At 37.1% G+C, this 17532-nt stretch overlaps 2 protein-coding genes across 2 annotated transcripts; both read left to right on the top strand.

Annotated features, from left to right (window-relative positions):
• The first annotated feature begins 982 nt into the window (after positions 1-982).
• LOC132418780 (olfactory receptor 13H1-like) lies at positions 983-1908 on the top strand. The gene is given in 3 exon segments (XM_060002766.1): positions 983-1270; positions 1272-1594; positions 1596-1908. Coding segments are annotated over 3 exon segments (924 nt in total).
• A 9992-nt stretch (positions 1909-11900) lies between these two features.
• Positions 11901-12819, top strand: LOC132418779 (olfactory receptor 13H1-like). Its single transcript, XM_060002765.1, is given in 2 exon segments — positions 11901-11980; positions 11982-12819. Coding segments are annotated over 2 exon segments (918 nt in total).
• The last annotated feature ends 4713 nt before the right edge of the window (positions 12820-17532 follow it).

The raw sequence follows: 17532 nt of genomic DNA, 5'->3' as shown, positions 1-17532 counted from the left end.
AGGGTTTTCATAGACCTCAAGGGTTCCATGACATATTATATTTACATAATATCAGGTTAGATCAAAGAAATATTTGGGGACTTCCCTGGTGGTGCAGTAGTTAAGAATCTGCCTGCCAATGCAGGTGACATGGGTTCGATCCCTGCTCCAGGAAGATCCTACCTGCCGCAGAGCAACTAAGCCTGTGCACCACAACTACTGAGCCTGCACTCTAGAGCCCGCGTGCCACAACTACTGAAGCCCACGTGCCGAGAGCCTGTGCTCCGCAACAAGAGAAGCCACTGCAATGAGAAGCTCGCACACCACAATGAGGAGTAGCCCCCGCTCGCCGCAACTAGAGAAAGCCCGCGTGCAGCAACGAAGACCCAACGCAGCCAAAAATAAATAAATAAATTTATTTTAAAAAAAGAAATACTTGGCAGGACTCTAGGACAAGCACCGTGGTAGATACTAGCACAATGGGAAAATGGAGGTATGAACAATCTAGGAGTGACAGACAGACACAAGAATAGGCAATATTTTAGCTAAGACTATCAGAAGGTACCCTCTTGGTGGAGATTAGTAACTCAAGCTGACAGAGGTTCAACCATCTCTATGAATAGATTTGTCTTTGAAAATGGAGAACGAGTGAGAGAAGCAGGAAGATGCCCTCCTTTTCCTCTCTTCTTACTTGGAAAAAAAATGATACTAAAAAGTATCTGGCAAAAGTGGGTTGCAGAACTTTTCATATAACCATTTTAAAAGAATGGGGAATTTGCTGTTTTCCACGGGAGGGAGTAGATTTTTAGCTTTGCCTCTGTATCCATCATAGATATCTCATTTGTATTCTTCTATCTTTTGAAGAGGACAACGAGAATGATCCTGTACACCCTAGTTATTTCCAACTTTCTCATACCATCCCTCCATCTTTATTCTCATTCTTTCAGGTAAAATTAGGCAACTACATTGGCACCCATCCAATGAATAGTGGCAAGTGGGAAGAATGGCCATGGACAACGCTACAGCAGTATTTGAGTTTCTTCTTATTGGAATCTCTAACTATCCTGAATGGAGAGTCACATTTTTCACATTGGTACTGATAACTTACCTCAGAACATTATTGGGGAATGGACTGATCATCTTTCTTATCCACGTTGACCCCCACCTCCACACTCCAATGTACTTCTTCCTTAGTAATCTGTCTTTCTTAGACCTTTGCAATGGAACAGTCTCCATGCCCCAGGCCTTGGTGCATTGTTTCTCTACCCATCCCTACCTCTCTTACCCACGATTGTTTGACCCAAATAAATGTCTCCTTGGTCTTGGCCACAGCAGAGTGCCTCCTGTTGGCTGTCATGGCCTATGATTGTGTGGTTGCTATCAGCAATCCCCTGCGCTATTCTGTGGTCATGAATGGCTCAGTTTGTGTTTGGCTGGCTGCTACCTCATGGGGGGCATCACTTGTGCTCACTGCCATGCTCATCTTATCTCTGCAACTTCATTTCTGTGGGGCTAATGTCATCAACCATTTTGTCTGTGAAATTCTCTCCCTTCTTAAGCTGGCTTGTTCTGATACCAGCCTCAATGAGCTTATGATCTTCATCACAAGTATTTTCCCTGCTCCTACCCTTTGGGCTTTTTCTCCTCTCCTATGTCCGAATTGCCACTGCTGTTCTAAGGATTCGCTCAGCCCAGGGTAGGCTCAAGGCCTTTTCTACCTGTGGTTCTCATTTGACTGTGGTGGCAATCTTCTATGGGGCAGCCATTTCCATGTATATGAAACCACAGTCCAAGTCATCCCCTGACAAGGACAAGTTTATCTCAGTGTTTTATGGGGCTTTGACACCCATGCTGAACCCCCTAATATATAGCCTGAGGAATAAGGATGTTAAAGGGGCAATGAGGAAAGTTATGGCAAAAAGGGCATAAGACTTCTTTGCTTCTAAACTTCTAAAATAACATTCAGCTACATCTTCACTGACAGAAAAAAACTGTTTAAAACGTCTGACTTTACCCTTGGTAGAGTAGGTGATCATTATATGAGAAGCTTCAGGAAGTGCTCCCACCCCAAAGTATTATTCTTACTGAGACTTGAATTTCCGTTACAGGCATTTTTTTTACTCTTTCTTTACATATAACACATTAGTGGTCGGCCACCCATTAAGTTACTCAACTTAAGGTAAATAAATTTATCAGAATCATTTCCTCACTGACAGAAGAGACCTAAGCAGCAAGAGAATCTCCTATGACTGTTAGCAGGAGGCGAGGCATAACTGAAATTGGAAAATAGGACAAAGAATGGTATAATAAAAGGTCAGAAGACAAATGTCAGAAATTTTACAACTTTACTGAAGGCAAACCCTGTTGTAAAAGCACAATCCCTTACTCTACTTAACCTCAGAGTCATGAGAAAATTTTATCATAGACATTTCCTACATTAGTGTAGAGTGTTTCATTTTTTTCTTTTTCTTTTTCTAAACTTCTTTCAAATATATTATTTCATTCTGTATTCCTAATATCTCTGTAAAATTGGTAAGAAAAGTCACCATAATCCACCCCTCATGTTAACAATGAGAAAAAAAAATAGAATGAGTAAATCACTTATCAAAATAGCATAATTTTCAAATAAATGCAACATTCATTCAAATTCCATCTATTATACATTTTTTTTAATTATGGTATTCTCAGCCACTGAAACCATGTTTTAATATCAAGAAATAAAAAATATTTAGAAAAAAATCCAAGTGATTTAAATCTTTGATTTATTCATTCAACAAATATTAACTTTCTACTTTCAACCAGGAACTAGGTACTAGGTGCCAGGGCAAGTTTCATACATTACGCAAAACATTTCAAATTAACATTGTGAAATAAAGTTACATTGGTGAAATCAATAAAATTTTACAGGAGAAAACAATAGAGCCTTCAAGTAGAGAGAAATTCAGAAATTAGGAGAAATATGCAGAGTACTCATTTTAATGACCCTGCTTTTGGGGGGAGAAATATTCTACTCTTTATTACAGCTCTCTATTTGCAGCTTAAAATGAGAATTATACTTTTGTTAATGGTGCCCCTACTACAAAATGGTAGCTCTGTCACTATATGCTTTGTCTCTTTATTGACTTGTTGGTACAGGCACAGCCTATAGACAGAGTGACATAGTGGAGTTTGGAGATAGGGCTGCAGAATTGATTCTGCTACTAACTAGCTGTGTGACCTTAGTTATAGCACTCTTTGGCCCTCAGATTTGCTCATCAATATAATAGGAAGGTTGTGTTTTGTTACCCAAGGATCTCTCTAGTCTTAACATTCTGCATCTAGGTGTTATATATATTTTCTTAAAAAAATAGAATAATATCATCAATTTACTCTGCAACTTGCTTTTTCCACTTGACAATATATCATGGACATTCCTCAAGATCAATATATATAGATCTATCTGCGTGACTTTAAATGTTAGCTTTGACTGGAAAAGTAGACACACATAACAGCTAGTTAACATAGCTATGGCCCTTCCAGCACTAACATTCTGTTTCTAGGCATCTAAACCCCAAAGACAATCTAATTCAACATTGATATTAATTCATTTTAAATATAAAAATGAATTCTATGAGGGTGCTGTGGAATGAAATCAATTCTTGATTGTTGAAAACTCCTAAGGTTGACTATCGCTTCCACCTGATCACTCACAGGCATTGTGAGAAGCATTCCACTGTGCACCTCATCCTAGGCAGCTGGGTAGTGAAGCTTACCTTGCTTCACCCTGGAAAGCAAATAAAGACTGGTTTGAAACTAAGATAGTTCTGTTAGAAATTGAGGAGAAAGTCTGCAAACTGAAAAATAGTTTCCAAGTGATATTTTCCAATAGGGATTTAGGAAAAAGACGCCACACCCCATTCACAGGATTTGGGATTTCACTTGAGGAAAGGCAGTGAAGTATAACTATTTAGAGCACAGGCCCTGGAGCCAAACTTTTTGGATTCAAACTTTCATTCTACCACTTTTATTTCAAGTTACTCTCTCTGCTTTGATCTCTTCACCTAAGTGAGCTAATAGTACTTGTAACACTAACTGTAGTGTTCAGAGTTTGATCATGTAGACACAACCACTCTAGTTATATCAGGCAGGAAGGGATTTAATAAACAGAATTAGAGGCCTATGAAGCCTTTGGAAGGGCTGTGAGAGAGAAGGTAAAGGAATATTGCCAACAACCTCAGACAGTTGCAGGAATCGCAGGAATCTTGGGAAGTTTTAGGGATATTATGTAGGAAACTGCTACCAATGATGTTACTGAAGTAGATGTTTCAGAGAAGAATGCTCAGAAGCCATTTAAATCTCTGTTTACAAAGTCTACACACTTTTACAATACAGGTGAGAGCTAAAAAGGATGTGTTGAATGTGACTTCATAGCTTGGTTATAAGAACTGTATGACTCAATTCATGTAAAGCACTTAGAAAAGTCCCTGGCCTATAGTTATAGTCCCTGTCTATAGGCTGTGCCTGTACCAACAAGTCAATAAAGAGACAAAGCATATAGTGACAGTATATATATATATAGTTAGTCTATAGTTAGCTGTCATTGTGAAGTCTGGATCACGTGAGCCTAAGACGCCACGAATTGAAATGCCTACTTGCTTCTTAAATAGTGCCTTCCAAGGTTGCTCTCTCACCCATGCATTCAAGCATCTGTACATATATCATTCAATTAATATGCATTTATTAACTACCTACTATACAGCCGGTACTGTGGTATTGCCAGAGATGCGGTGGTCAAATAAAAGCATATTTGATCCTTCCCCTCAAAGAATTCATTGTCTAGGTGGGAAGAAAGACGTGTACGCAAGCAATATTACTATGTGAATTTATATCTTCCTAGTTCTTAAAATTATAAAGCACTTTATACACTTTACAGTTTATCTTATTCTTGAACATATATTACCTCATATCATCTTCTAAATAATTTAATGAGATTAACAAACATATATTGTTATTAATATTATGAAACTGACATTAAGAGGTGATAAAAAGATGTAGAAAGGCTGTGATATCAAGGTCAACAGTTAGCGATATGACTGGGAAGAGAATACAGTTCTCCTAGAATTATGGTGGTGGTAATTTCTCATTGTATACACATATAAAATCATTATGGTGTACATCTGAAAGTAATATAATGTTATGTGTCAATTATACCTCAATAAAAAATTAATTTAATTTAATTTAATTTAAAAAATACAATTCTCCTGATGCCTAGATGCTCTTTCTGATGGGAGCCTGATGGGTTCAGGGAGTCTTTGAAAAAGAAAAGTAGGAAGAAGGTAAGATTGTTGCTGAACAGAGAAAGGAAAAAATGCTGTTTTCAGATTGTCTAGCTAAAACATCTGACCTTGACACTTATTGGCTATATGACCTTGGGCAACTTTCTGCCTCAGTTTCCTCATCTATAACAGGAAGACAATCATAGGACTGATCTCATAAGGTTGTTAAGAGGATTAAATCAGTTGATTTTATATAAAATGATGAGAACTATGGCTGGGACATAGTAAGCCCTCAATAAGCATTAATTTATTTTATTACTGTTATTATACAGTTATTATTACTAATACTGAAGTTTCAATTGACTCAAAAGTAGTTGGTGCTCATCTCACTGGGTGCCTTCTCTCCTCTTTTTTCCCCCTGCTAGTAATATGCAGAGCAAATGTTTCCGATTAACTGTGAGCAGCAGGTCAAACACTTTTTCAGTGCAACATCGCGATGGAGTGAGAAAAGCACATGATTAGGCGTCAGGATGTCTGGATTCTAGTCTGGGTTCTGCCATTAATGAGCTATGAAACTCTGGGCGAATCACTTAATTCTCTGGACTGGATCTGTCAAACAGGGAAAAATATATTCTTTAACCTACCTCAGAAGGGTTGGAAGATCAAATGAGATCACAGATGTTAGATGTTAAAAAGTTAAAAGCACGTTACAAATGCTACATGATGGTATTTTCATTAGCCTCAGAATTAGCCTCTACATCTTCTCCTCACTTACCCTTAATGACCACTCACTCACTGAATCTTATTGTTTCTTGCTCTGAAATGTCTTCGAAATCCATCCCTTCTCCGTCCTCAATGCATCTGTCCTAGTCCACAGCTTACTCAACCCATACCAGGATGACTGTAATAAGCTCCTATTTTTCCCTAGTCCAGTCTCTCTCTAAACTAGCCATCCAATCAACTTTTTGACCCACCTCCTAGAGAAATGGAAATAAAAACAAAAATAAACAAATGGGACCTAATGAAACTTCAAAGCTTTTGCACAGCAAAGGAAACCATAAACAAGACCAAAAGACAACCCTCAGAATGGGAGAAAATATTTACAAATGAAGCAACTGACAAAGGATTAATCTCCAAAATTTACAAGCAGCTCATGCAGCTCAATAACAAAAAAACAAACAACCCAATCCAAAAATGGGCAGAAGACCTAAATAGACATTTCTCCAAAGAAGATATACAGACTGCCAACAAACACATGAAAGAATGCTCAACATCATTAATCATTAGAGAAGTGCAAATCAAAACTACAATGAGATATCATCTCACACCAGTCAGAATGGCCATCATCAAATCTAGAAACTTCTCCAGAATGATTTTCTAAAGCAAAAATCTCATCATATTAAACCTTCTTCTACAATTCCCCTCCAAGATTAGAAACTTGCAGTGGCTCCCTATTGCCTATAGGATATGCCAACATTAATTGAGGACCCTGCTAACCTCTTTTTCCTCCTTCTCTACCTCATCTCCACAGACCCCATGCTCCAGGAAATCAACACTTTTTTCTCTACCTTTTATGTGTATATGCCACTGTATACACTGTTCTCTCTGCCTGCAGTGCCCTTCTTGTCTTCCATGCCTGGCAAAACCTCAGTCATCCTTCAAGGTCAGATCTAATGTCATGTCTTCAATGAAGCCTTCCCCAGAGCTCATTGCATTGTTTAACCCTGGATAGGTGACTTAATTCTATTTTCTTTTGCTTAATAACATTTTGTTCAACCCTAAATTTAGCCTCTTCCATATTATTTTATAATCAGTTGTTTTGGAGTGTTTATCCCCAATTAGATCATAAGTTTACTGAGAACAAGAAGTTTGTTTCATTCATCTCTGTCTCCCTAGCATAATTCCTGGCACAGAGTACATGCACAATAAGAACTGCTTAAATGAATAGGTGTTAAACCAATACTTCTTAAACTATCTGTGGTAAAACACAGCTGTTTTTTTAAAGTTCCAAGCTGTCACAGCCTGATATTTTATAAAATACAATGAAAATATTATGGCAACGTCAAATCACTTTAAAAGTTACTGTTTACTCTCAATTCTGTTCTTATGTCATTGCAAACATTTTGAGTAGCACTCAGCTAGACCATTTGCTGAGATGCCTCATTCCTAGCCCCAATATCTTGAACTCTAAGTTGGAAATTTTAAGAAGGATACATGTAAAAATAATAAACAATTACATCATATATTCAGGCCACAACTCGGCAAGAAATCAATAAAATAATACTATTATAATTAGGTACATGCACAGATGAAGTAAATCAATGGGACAGTGAATGAGAAGATGATTATATTTAGACAGTGACAATTTGTATGGCACCTCAAATTTAATCCAGCAAAGTTTTAGGAAAAAGTGGGATTTCCAGAAACTATTCAAGTCAAAGATGGCTGGGATAGGCTGGGGGAAGTTAGGATAAAGTGAAGAGGAAGAGGAAACCTCCAGTAAACACTGTTAACATTATTTACCTGAATGCTTAATTGAAGCTTTCATAGCATCCCAATAAATTGTGGCCATTCCCCCTTTCCTATTCATTCATTACATTCTGAGTCACTGTATTGGAAACCCTCCCAAGAAACATAGGACTCTGAGTAATCACCCTAGAGTTGGTTCTGCTCCCTGGTAACTTAAGAGCAAAAGTGGAGTTGAGGGTGTTAGTCAAAAGTTTTATCATATTGTCACTAATGAAGTATTGGCATTAGTAGACAAAATCTACTTGTATTTTAATGACTTAGAAATAACACTCCCAGAAGAATGTACAGCTTTAGTTCAGTAGTAGGATTTAATTGCCTTTTAGGGACCTGATCCCTGAAGTCTCTTCAGTGAAATCATTTCTTTGAAACCAGAATGAATAAACTCAGAAGGTAACAGCAGAGAATGTTTAAGATTCTTCTCTCCTTCTTCTCTTTTTCATGTTTTGGACCATTTGGAGCCCCGGTTTCTAAAATGCTGAACAGAATCAAGATAAAACCCGTTGTAAGAGCAAGTGAAGAACATACACCCTGGCAAGGAGGAAAGAAGCCATAGTTGTTTGTTGGAACAAATCAACATATATGTGTGGAATGGTCAGTCTTGACATGGATCTCCCAGGATGCATCTGTAACTCACTCCCCTTGAAAGACTCCAACACTTCAGTGAGCTAATGATCCCGCACAACTCTTAAGAGACCTTGCCATTTTTGTTTGGGGGGCTTTTATGCTATTCAGATGAGAAAAATCAATTTGATTCCCCAAATAATCATTTATTCATTAAGTTCCTGCCATGTGTCAGGAATTGAGACAAGTACTGAAGTTATAGAAATGAAATGCAAATTCTTCTTTCAGAAGGCTCACAGTATAATCTGACCATATTGCCTTATTTTTGTCCTCATTTATTTATTTTCCCCCTTCCAGAAAAGAAAGATAACAAATGTGGCCATATTGTCATGGGTGCTACTTCCCAAATGAGGATTCATTTAAAAATATTATTTAAAATAATAATAGCTTATATATATAGCACAAAAGCCCTATGAGATAGTTACTATAATTTTCCCAATTTTATAGTTGAGGAAACTAAGGTGTAAACAAGCTAAGCAAATGACCAATGTCGCACTGTGAATCAGTAATGGATCCAGGATTCAAACTTTGATCCAGGATCCGTGCTCTTAACCAACAGTCTACACTGCCTGATATGAATAATAGAAATTCCTGTCTGTGCGCACTATCTATTCTAGTATATGTTGAACTCCTGGGAGCTTTCTGAAGAGCTCAGAGAACAGGGAAGATACTCCAACCATCCCTTAATTTAAGTATTAAAAGTTAAATGAGTCCTCCTGGGAAGCATGCTCCTACATGGTAAGTGGGACCAGGAAAGCCCTCTTTGGGAAATCTGTGTGAAGAAAAGTACACCCAACATGTTTCCAAAAGATCAAAAGCCTGTGACTATATGTGAGAATCTCCACATATGTCTAGTTAATTTAGGAAGATTCTGGCCTACACAGCGCTAAAACATTGAATTATTCAATAAAAAATATATATGGTTAGTCTAGTGAAATTCTCTAAAATCATGTAAACACATAAATGTGTTCTTTGTTTTTCAGCTATCTATACTGGCATTTGTTTTGAGATTTTTAGGACTATAACATGGTGAATATTGTAAGTCAAAAAAAAAATAAAGCTTTATGATTTTAAATGTTGCCATTCTAGTGTGAAACTTTAGTACCCCTTGAAAAAGTTTGTGCCCCGAAAATCCCATTCTTGTAATGCTGTTAAGAAACTATGCTTGTGGTGTCACCATTGAATAAAGACTAGATTACCTGACTTCTGCTTCAGTCTCAATCCTATAACTCTACTCCAAGAAGACTTTTTCACTTCAGATTGATTCTGTTTTCTGATTCCAATTCTGGGAGTATACAGAACAAAAAGGAGCCTTTAAATTCTCATTACAGGTAGTCAGGGGCCTCCTTGTAAGATCACTGTCTTTAATAAGTAAAAAAACAACTGTAATTAGAAGTTTAGCAGCACCTAAGTATTTTTTCAGTTTTTTGGCCCTTGGTTCTGATTTCTTTTCAGAACCCCCTTATCCTGTATTAGGTTTTAATGAGGATCTTGTTATAAATTCTTACTCTACTTCCTGAATTACTTGTCCATAAAGGTCTTCTACCTTCTGAGATTTGGAGTTTGTCCTGAGTAGAGAATCCAAAGAGATCACCTACATCATTAGCCTGAATAGTTCTCTCTGCTGCCTAGCTCCTAAGACAAACCTTCCCATCCACAGCCTGTTCTCACCAAGGCCTGACAACTGCCTCATGAGTCTGAAACTATACACTGTAGATGCCCCAAATCCTGATTTGTGATTACAACTTCCTGGAAATTTTACAGACAATCCAGGAAAAGATCTTGACCTTAATAATGAGCTGGTCTGTGATAGTATGCATATCTGATAGAACTAGAACAAAGAAAATAAAATTTTTAATGGATGAAAAAGGGTGAAAACACTTTTCTTTCAGATTCTAGAATAAACCCATTTTCTCTCTTCACTATCACACCTTCCTTCCATGCAAAGGGCAAATTGTAAGGCTAAAAAAGTATCATTTCTGAGCTACAGGGCATTAATAAGACTGACTACTATGAGGAACTTCCCTGGCAGTCCAATGGTTAAGACTTTGTGCTTCCAATGCAGGGGATAGGGGTTCGATCCCTGGTTGGGGAACTAAGATCGCACATGCTATGTGGCACGGCCAAAAAGTAAAAAAAAAAAAAAAAAAAGACTGAATACTATGAGATACTAACTGTTTCTCATCATAGGCTTTTTACCATCAAACACTTACTTTCTTCAGCCAGTTCAGAGTAGTTTCAGTCAAATCAATTTCATGACATTGGGTAAGAGAGAAGAACCAAATAACTGGCCTTGATTCATTCAACAAACATATATTGAACCCACATTTTGTGGGTTCACACCAGGTACTGTGTGAGGTAGTGAAAATAAGGTAGTACATAGAACAGTCAGGGCCTCATTCCTCCTAGGGCTATAGTAAGAGAGCAGAAATTAAATAATCACACAAATATATAAATACAAACTGTGATAAGAGCCATACAAGAAAAGTTCTGAGTACTATGAACAATTTTAACAAAGAGATCTGATTTAAATTAGTGGAGTTAGGGAAGGCTTTTGTAATGAAGTTCCTTTTAGGCTGAGGTATTAAGAATGACTAGGAGTTCACCAAGCAAAAACGGTAGGAAGAACATTTCCCCCAGCAAGAACACAATGTGCAAAATCCTGAGGTAGGAACAATCTTAAGAGTGCTTCATAAAGATAATATTGCTGAAACAAGGTCAGCATGAGAAGAGATTATGCAAGATAAGGTTAGGGTCAGGTCATTTAGACTCTTGTGGGTCATAGTAAACAGGTTAGATTGCATTCCGATTGTAATTAGAAGTCCTAGAGTGGTATTAAGCATGGGAATGTTTGTAAAAGGCTGCTATGTGTAGAATAGACTATAGAGAGGCAAGAATGGAAGTAGGGAGACCTATTAAGTAGCTTTTGTGTTAGTCCAGATGTGAGACGATGGTGGCTCTTACTAGATAAGTGTTGGCTGTGGGCATAGAGATTTGTAGGTAGATTTGAAATATATTTAGGAGGACAAGCCAATAGTACTTAGTGATTGATTGGATGTGCAGGTTAAGGAAGAAATGAGAGTGAACTGGGCACACATTTTATGCCAAGGATATGAAGAAGCTAAAGATAAACCTCTGGCTAATATCCATAGCAGGAAAGAACAATTAGTAATTCTGTGATTCAGGGATCTGATTACATTTAAGCAGTAAATTAGCACATTTTCTTTTAGGGGGAGTGTTCAAAGCATGCTTCAGGTGGAGTCCAACCTCCCTCATTTTATAGATGAAGGGATTAAGACTCACAATGGATTGTGCTACTTTGCAAATTAATCTTGTGCTGTGTATGAATGCTTCATCTTCCAAAATAGAACATAAACTTACAAACAGCATCACTTGTTTCATAGACATCTCCTCCTGATAGCACCTGATATACTACTGAGGATACAGCAAACACTCAATAAATGTTTCCCAAATTAAAATGATTTCAATTTCTTCTTCCTCAGCAGATAGAACACAATGGATATTCTGATTACAGATAATGCCAGCGAAGTGACAGAGTTCATCCTGGTGGGTTTGTCCAATCATCCAAAAGTCCAGGGTAGCAGTCTACCTGATTACATTGGTGGGTAACAGTCTCATCATTGTTGTGGTTAGAGTAGATAAGCAGCTTCACACTCCTATGTATTTTTTCTTAAGCAACTTGCCCTTCCTTGATATCTGCTACTCTAGCAATTCAGTGCCTTTTTTATTGTTCAATGGTTTAAGAGACTATCTCACCATTTCCTATACTAGCTGTTATGCTCAGATGACCATTGCTCTTTTTCTGGGGATGACAGAGTGCCTCATCCTTGATGTCATGGCTTATGATAGATTTATTGCAATATCCAATCCCCTGTGTCACACCATCATTATGAATGACCAGGTCTGCATACAGTTGGCTGTGGTGACCTGGGCTAGTGCCTTCCTTTTAGCAGTAATACCAATCACTGCAATTCTTGCCAGTTTTTGTGGACACAATATCATCAACCATTTTACCTGTGAGGCACAGGCCCTGTTGAAGCTCATCTGGTCAGACACCCTAGTCAGACTTATTCTGGGTCTGGTCATCGGTATATTGACACTGTCGCTGCACTTCACCTTCATCCTCATCTCCTATACTCGCATTGTGGTGGTTGTGCTGAGGATCCGCTCTGCAGAGGCCAGGCTCAAAACTTTCTCCACCTGCGGATCCCATCTGACTGTGGTCACCATATTTTATGGGACAGCCACCTGCATGTACCTGAAACCTCAGTCAAGGGAGTACCGGGACCAGGGCAAAGTCACCTCTACATTTTACAGTGCTGTAAGCCCTGTGTTGAACTCTCTCATTTATACCTTGAGGAACAAGGATGTGAAAGATGCCCTAAGAAAAATAATTAAGAAGAAACAGTCCTAAAAAGGGCATGAATAGCCCACAGAGGCTCATCTAACCAACAGCTTGACACTGACTTGTAATAATAACAAGGTCCAGATACTAAACAATATTTTAGTAACGTAATTATTTTCAAATGTGTTTTTTTCTATTTCCAACAGGTGTGTGATAAAGAACTTACTCTCACTGAGAAAAACATTAAACATTTACAATGTCATCCATTTAGGTAATAAATTATACAGGACAATCTTGTGGAAGAGCTTATAAAACAAAATAATAATTAGCACATTTGAATCCTGAGTAGCTTGATTTTGTTTTAATAAATGAGAAACATTTCAATATTCTAGATTCTCTTTTATAGATGATAAAGAGCAAACTTGTAAAATGGACAATTCTTAACTCAATACTTTTTGTATGAGGTATATTATGATCCAGGCTTAGAAATGATAGATGTGAGTGGGTAGAGAGAGAAAAATTACTCAACTGCTATATAAGACTTCCACATAGAAAGTCCTCTGCTGAAGCAACGAGCCCTTCAAGACTGTGTACATACTGAGGGCCAGAATTGATGACTCTACGGAACATACAATTGCATGTCTTGATCAGTAGATAGGGCCACATTTTCTCTGCCAATGTACCCTACTTCTGGATAATTGCATGCCACTTCCAAAGTTGTTGACCTCACATAGAGCAAATTTAACTCAGGAGGAACTCCTTAAAAGAAAACAAGCATGTACTGTATCTTTCGATCATAAGAATTATAATGTTCATTTTTTTAAAAACACATTGGGGGAGAAGAAATGAAATACCACCTATAATCCCAGCACTCAATGAGGCTTGCATAGGTGTTAGAATCTGGAAGACATGTATTTAAGTCTGGTACTCACGGTTGTGTGGTGTTTAGTTAGTTAGTTTCCATCTTTAAGCTTCAATTTTCTCATCTGTAAAATGTGGATTATAAGAGTGCCTACCTCACAAACTCGTTTTGAGAATTAAATAGGATAATACACGTTAGCTTCTACCACAATGACTGGCACATGGTGGACACAGAATACCCATCAGTCAAAAAAGAAGAAAACTGTCAATAACTCTCTAACACAAAGCCATTTTTGAGTGTTTGCTTATGCCTATATAAATAATGACTATATCATTTTTAAAATAATCCATGCAAATAGGATAGACTAAAAAATATGTTCCCACTGTGTTCTTAATTTGAATTTATCTTATTAGAAAGGAGATTGAATATGTTTCTCATGTTCATTGGTCATTTGTGTTTCAATAGTTAGGGTCTTTGTTGTTGGTTCAAACTGGCAATGAACCAGTCCAATTTTGGAAACAAAATGCTACACTCAGTAACATATGACTAATAAAAAGCCACAAAATTTGTTTCAACATTGATTGACTCCATCAGTTTTCAGATACATCCTGACAGGCAGATCCCCAGTTTGAGCCATTTTATTTCACTCTGGTAAGCACTCCTGCAATTAATGCCTAATCAGTCAACAACAGAAGCTGTTGTAAATGAAAATGAAAATAATAAAACTGTGTGAATCCCAATAGAGAACTCTTTAGAAAGAGAATCTATGGTGTTATGCAAATTTCATTGTAACATTACCATTTTAACCTTGAACAAATTCTTGTGTAAGTTTTATTCCTGGTGTTTCTAAAACTTCTCGCTTAAACTAAAGCACCCCTAAAACTAAAGGGAAGGTACTAATAACTAACTAACAAGACACAGTAAGCAGATAAAGTCAAACACTAGAGGCGGGAAACAAACGTGATTCCTCAAAAGAAAGGAAAAATGGAGTAAAACTGCAAACCTAATACTTATTGGAATTTGATCATTTTCATTAGGGACTAAGAAGAGGTAGAATAGAACAAGCAATGAGATGTGCCTTTTGCTGACAGAAAGAAATTTATTGGGGAGAGGCAGGGACTTTTTTAGCTACAAGAGAAAATTAGACAGGTAAACTAATGTCTTCCCTTTAGATTACCTCAGGAAGAAGTTAGACAGGGTTCTCTCTAAAGAGAGAAATATGTTACATCCAGAAGTAGAGAACAAGCTGCAGGAAGACTTCTGACATGAAGTCAAGACTCTGGATGAAAAAAAAAGACTCTGGATGAATAGAAAGTGTAAGAGATTATAAGAACAATTAATCAGTTAGAGATATGTGTGTACGGTGCCTTTATGTTAAATGTTTATTGTGAGAGCTGTTTTCTTAAAACCTTCCTTGTATTACTAAGTAAACAGGTTAGAATTATAATAAACAGGCAATACTTTGGAACTACCTATGCCTTGGGAAACTTGTTTAAATTTCTTATCTCTGCCAAACAGCACTTTTGGCTTGCAGCTGATAATGGGCAACTCTGCCTCCCTGCACACCATCTCCTCAATAAGGTGTGCCAAAATCACAAGGCGACATCTTAAAAGGTTGAACTGACCCCTTAAAAATCAACAGCACTGAGAAGAGAGCTTCGTGCTGTGTACTGGCAGCAGCAAAGTGAAGAAAATGCACTTGAGAGCCATAGTAACAACTTTTCCTGTGTTTAAAAGAAAGAATTTAAAATTTGAAGAAGGCTAAGAATATATCATTGGCTTTTGAGTATGTCAACAACACCAGTACAAAGTAATAAGAAAATAAAATTATCTGCAGAATGATCCTTGAGTTTCTATAGCTCATGAAAGCAGAACTGTGAAGTCCACCATTTTCATCATATGGAAAGGAGCACACAGAAAAGTGTTCATTTATTCCTACAATAAATGAAGTTTTGTTGAATATGATGTAAATAATATAATATGATATAAAGGAAAGCATACAATATGTACCTTTTTAGCATAATGTTTTCAAGGTTCATCTATGTTGAGTAACGTTTTATGGCTGAATGATATTCCATTGTATTGGATATATCACATTTTGTTTATCTATTCATCAGGTGCTTGTCCCTATGTTTTCAGAAATAATAATCTTCAGGATGTGAATACATGTGTCTGCAAAACTAGAGAAATAGAGGAATCCACACCATAGCAATATATAGTTTCCAATTTCTCCACATGCTAGCTAAGTCTTGTTAGTGTACAATTAGATTTTTATAGCCATCTTAGTGGGCTAAAACTAGTATCTCATTGTGATTTTTATTTGCATTTTCTTAATAACTAATGATGTGCATCTTTTCATGTGCTTGTTTTGTGAACCTTCCAACTTTGTTAGTTTTCAAAATTGATTTCGCTACTGTGGGCCCCTTGCATTTCCATATGAATTTTAGGGTTGATGGGCCAATTTCTACAAAATTCCAGCTGGGATTTAGATAGAGATTGGGTTGAACCTATACATCAATTGGGGGAGTATTGCCCTCTTCCTATTTTCCAATATTAAGTCTTCCTAGTCATGAAAATAGGAAATTTTCCCATTTAGTTAAGTCTTCTTTACTTTCTTTGAACAGTTTTTTGTCGTTTTCATTGGACAAGTCTTGCACTTCTTTTGTTAAATTTATTCCTAAGTATTTTATCCTTTTTTATGTTATGGTAATTGGAATTACTTTCTTAATTTCATTTTTGATCATTCATTGCTAGTTTATAGAAATACCATTGATTCAGTATACTTTTGTTGAAAGAGCTTATTAGTTCTAATAATTTTTTCTGTGGGTTCCTTAGGATTTCCTATATACAAGATAATGACACTTGTGAATAGAGCTAACAGTACTTCTTTTCCAATATGGATGATTTTTTATTTTTATTTATATTTATTTATTTATTTTTGCCTAATTGCCCTGGCAAAAAATGCAGAACAATGTGGAATAGAAGTGGCAAAAGTAGAAATCCTGGTCTTCTTCCAGGATCTTAGGGGGAAAACTTGCAGTCTTTCACCATTAATTACAATGTCAGTTGTGCGATTTTCATCTATGGCCTTTATCAGGTTGAGTAACATTCCTTCTGTTCCTAGTTGCCCAATGCTTTTAATTTAATTTTTATTTTTTTGGCTGAGTTGGGTCATCATTGCTGCATGCTTGCTTTCTCTAGTTGCAACGAGCGGGGGCTACTCTTCATTATGGTGCACGGGGTTCTCATTGTGGTGGCTTCTCTTGTTGTGGAGCACGGGCTCTAGGCTCGTGGGCTTCAGTAGTTGTGGCTCGTTGGCTGTAGAGTGCAGGCTCAGTAGTTGTGACACACAGGCTTAGCTGCTCTGCGGCATATGGGATCTTCCTGGACCAGGGCACGAACCTGTGTCACCTGCATTGGCAGGCATATTCCCAACCACTGCACCACCAGGGAAGTCCCCTCAATGCTTTTTTATTATGAAAAGGTATTAGATTTTGTAAAATTATTTAACTGTATCTGTTTAGATGATGATGTGGCTTTTGTCCTTTAATGAATTAATATAGTGTATTACATTGATATGTTAAGTCAACCTTGCATTTCTGGGATAAATATCACTTAGTTATGGCAAATAATTCTTTTTATATGATGCTGGATTTGCTTTGCTAGTGTTTAGTTAAGGATTTGGGATCTATATTCAAAAGGGATACTAGTTTGTAGTTTTCTTGTGATGTGTGTCTGGTTTTGGTATAAGGATAATATCAGCCCTATTGAATAACTTGGGAAGTTTTCCCTTCTCTTCTATTTTTGGAAGAGTTTGTGAAGGACTGGTGTCAATTATTCTTCAAATGCTTGGAAGAATTCTCCAGTGAATCTATATTGGTTAGAACTTTTCTTTGCGGAAAGATGTTTGATTATTAATT

Source organism: Delphinus delphis, chromosome X (genome assembly GCF_949987515.2).
Source record: "Delphinus delphis chromosome X, mDelDel1.2, whole genome shotgun sequence".
Classification (NCBI taxonomy): Eukaryota; Metazoa; Chordata; class Mammalia; order Artiodactyla; family Delphinidae; genus Delphinus; species Delphinus delphis.
This window is presented reverse-complemented; position numbering and strand designations above follow the sequence as displayed.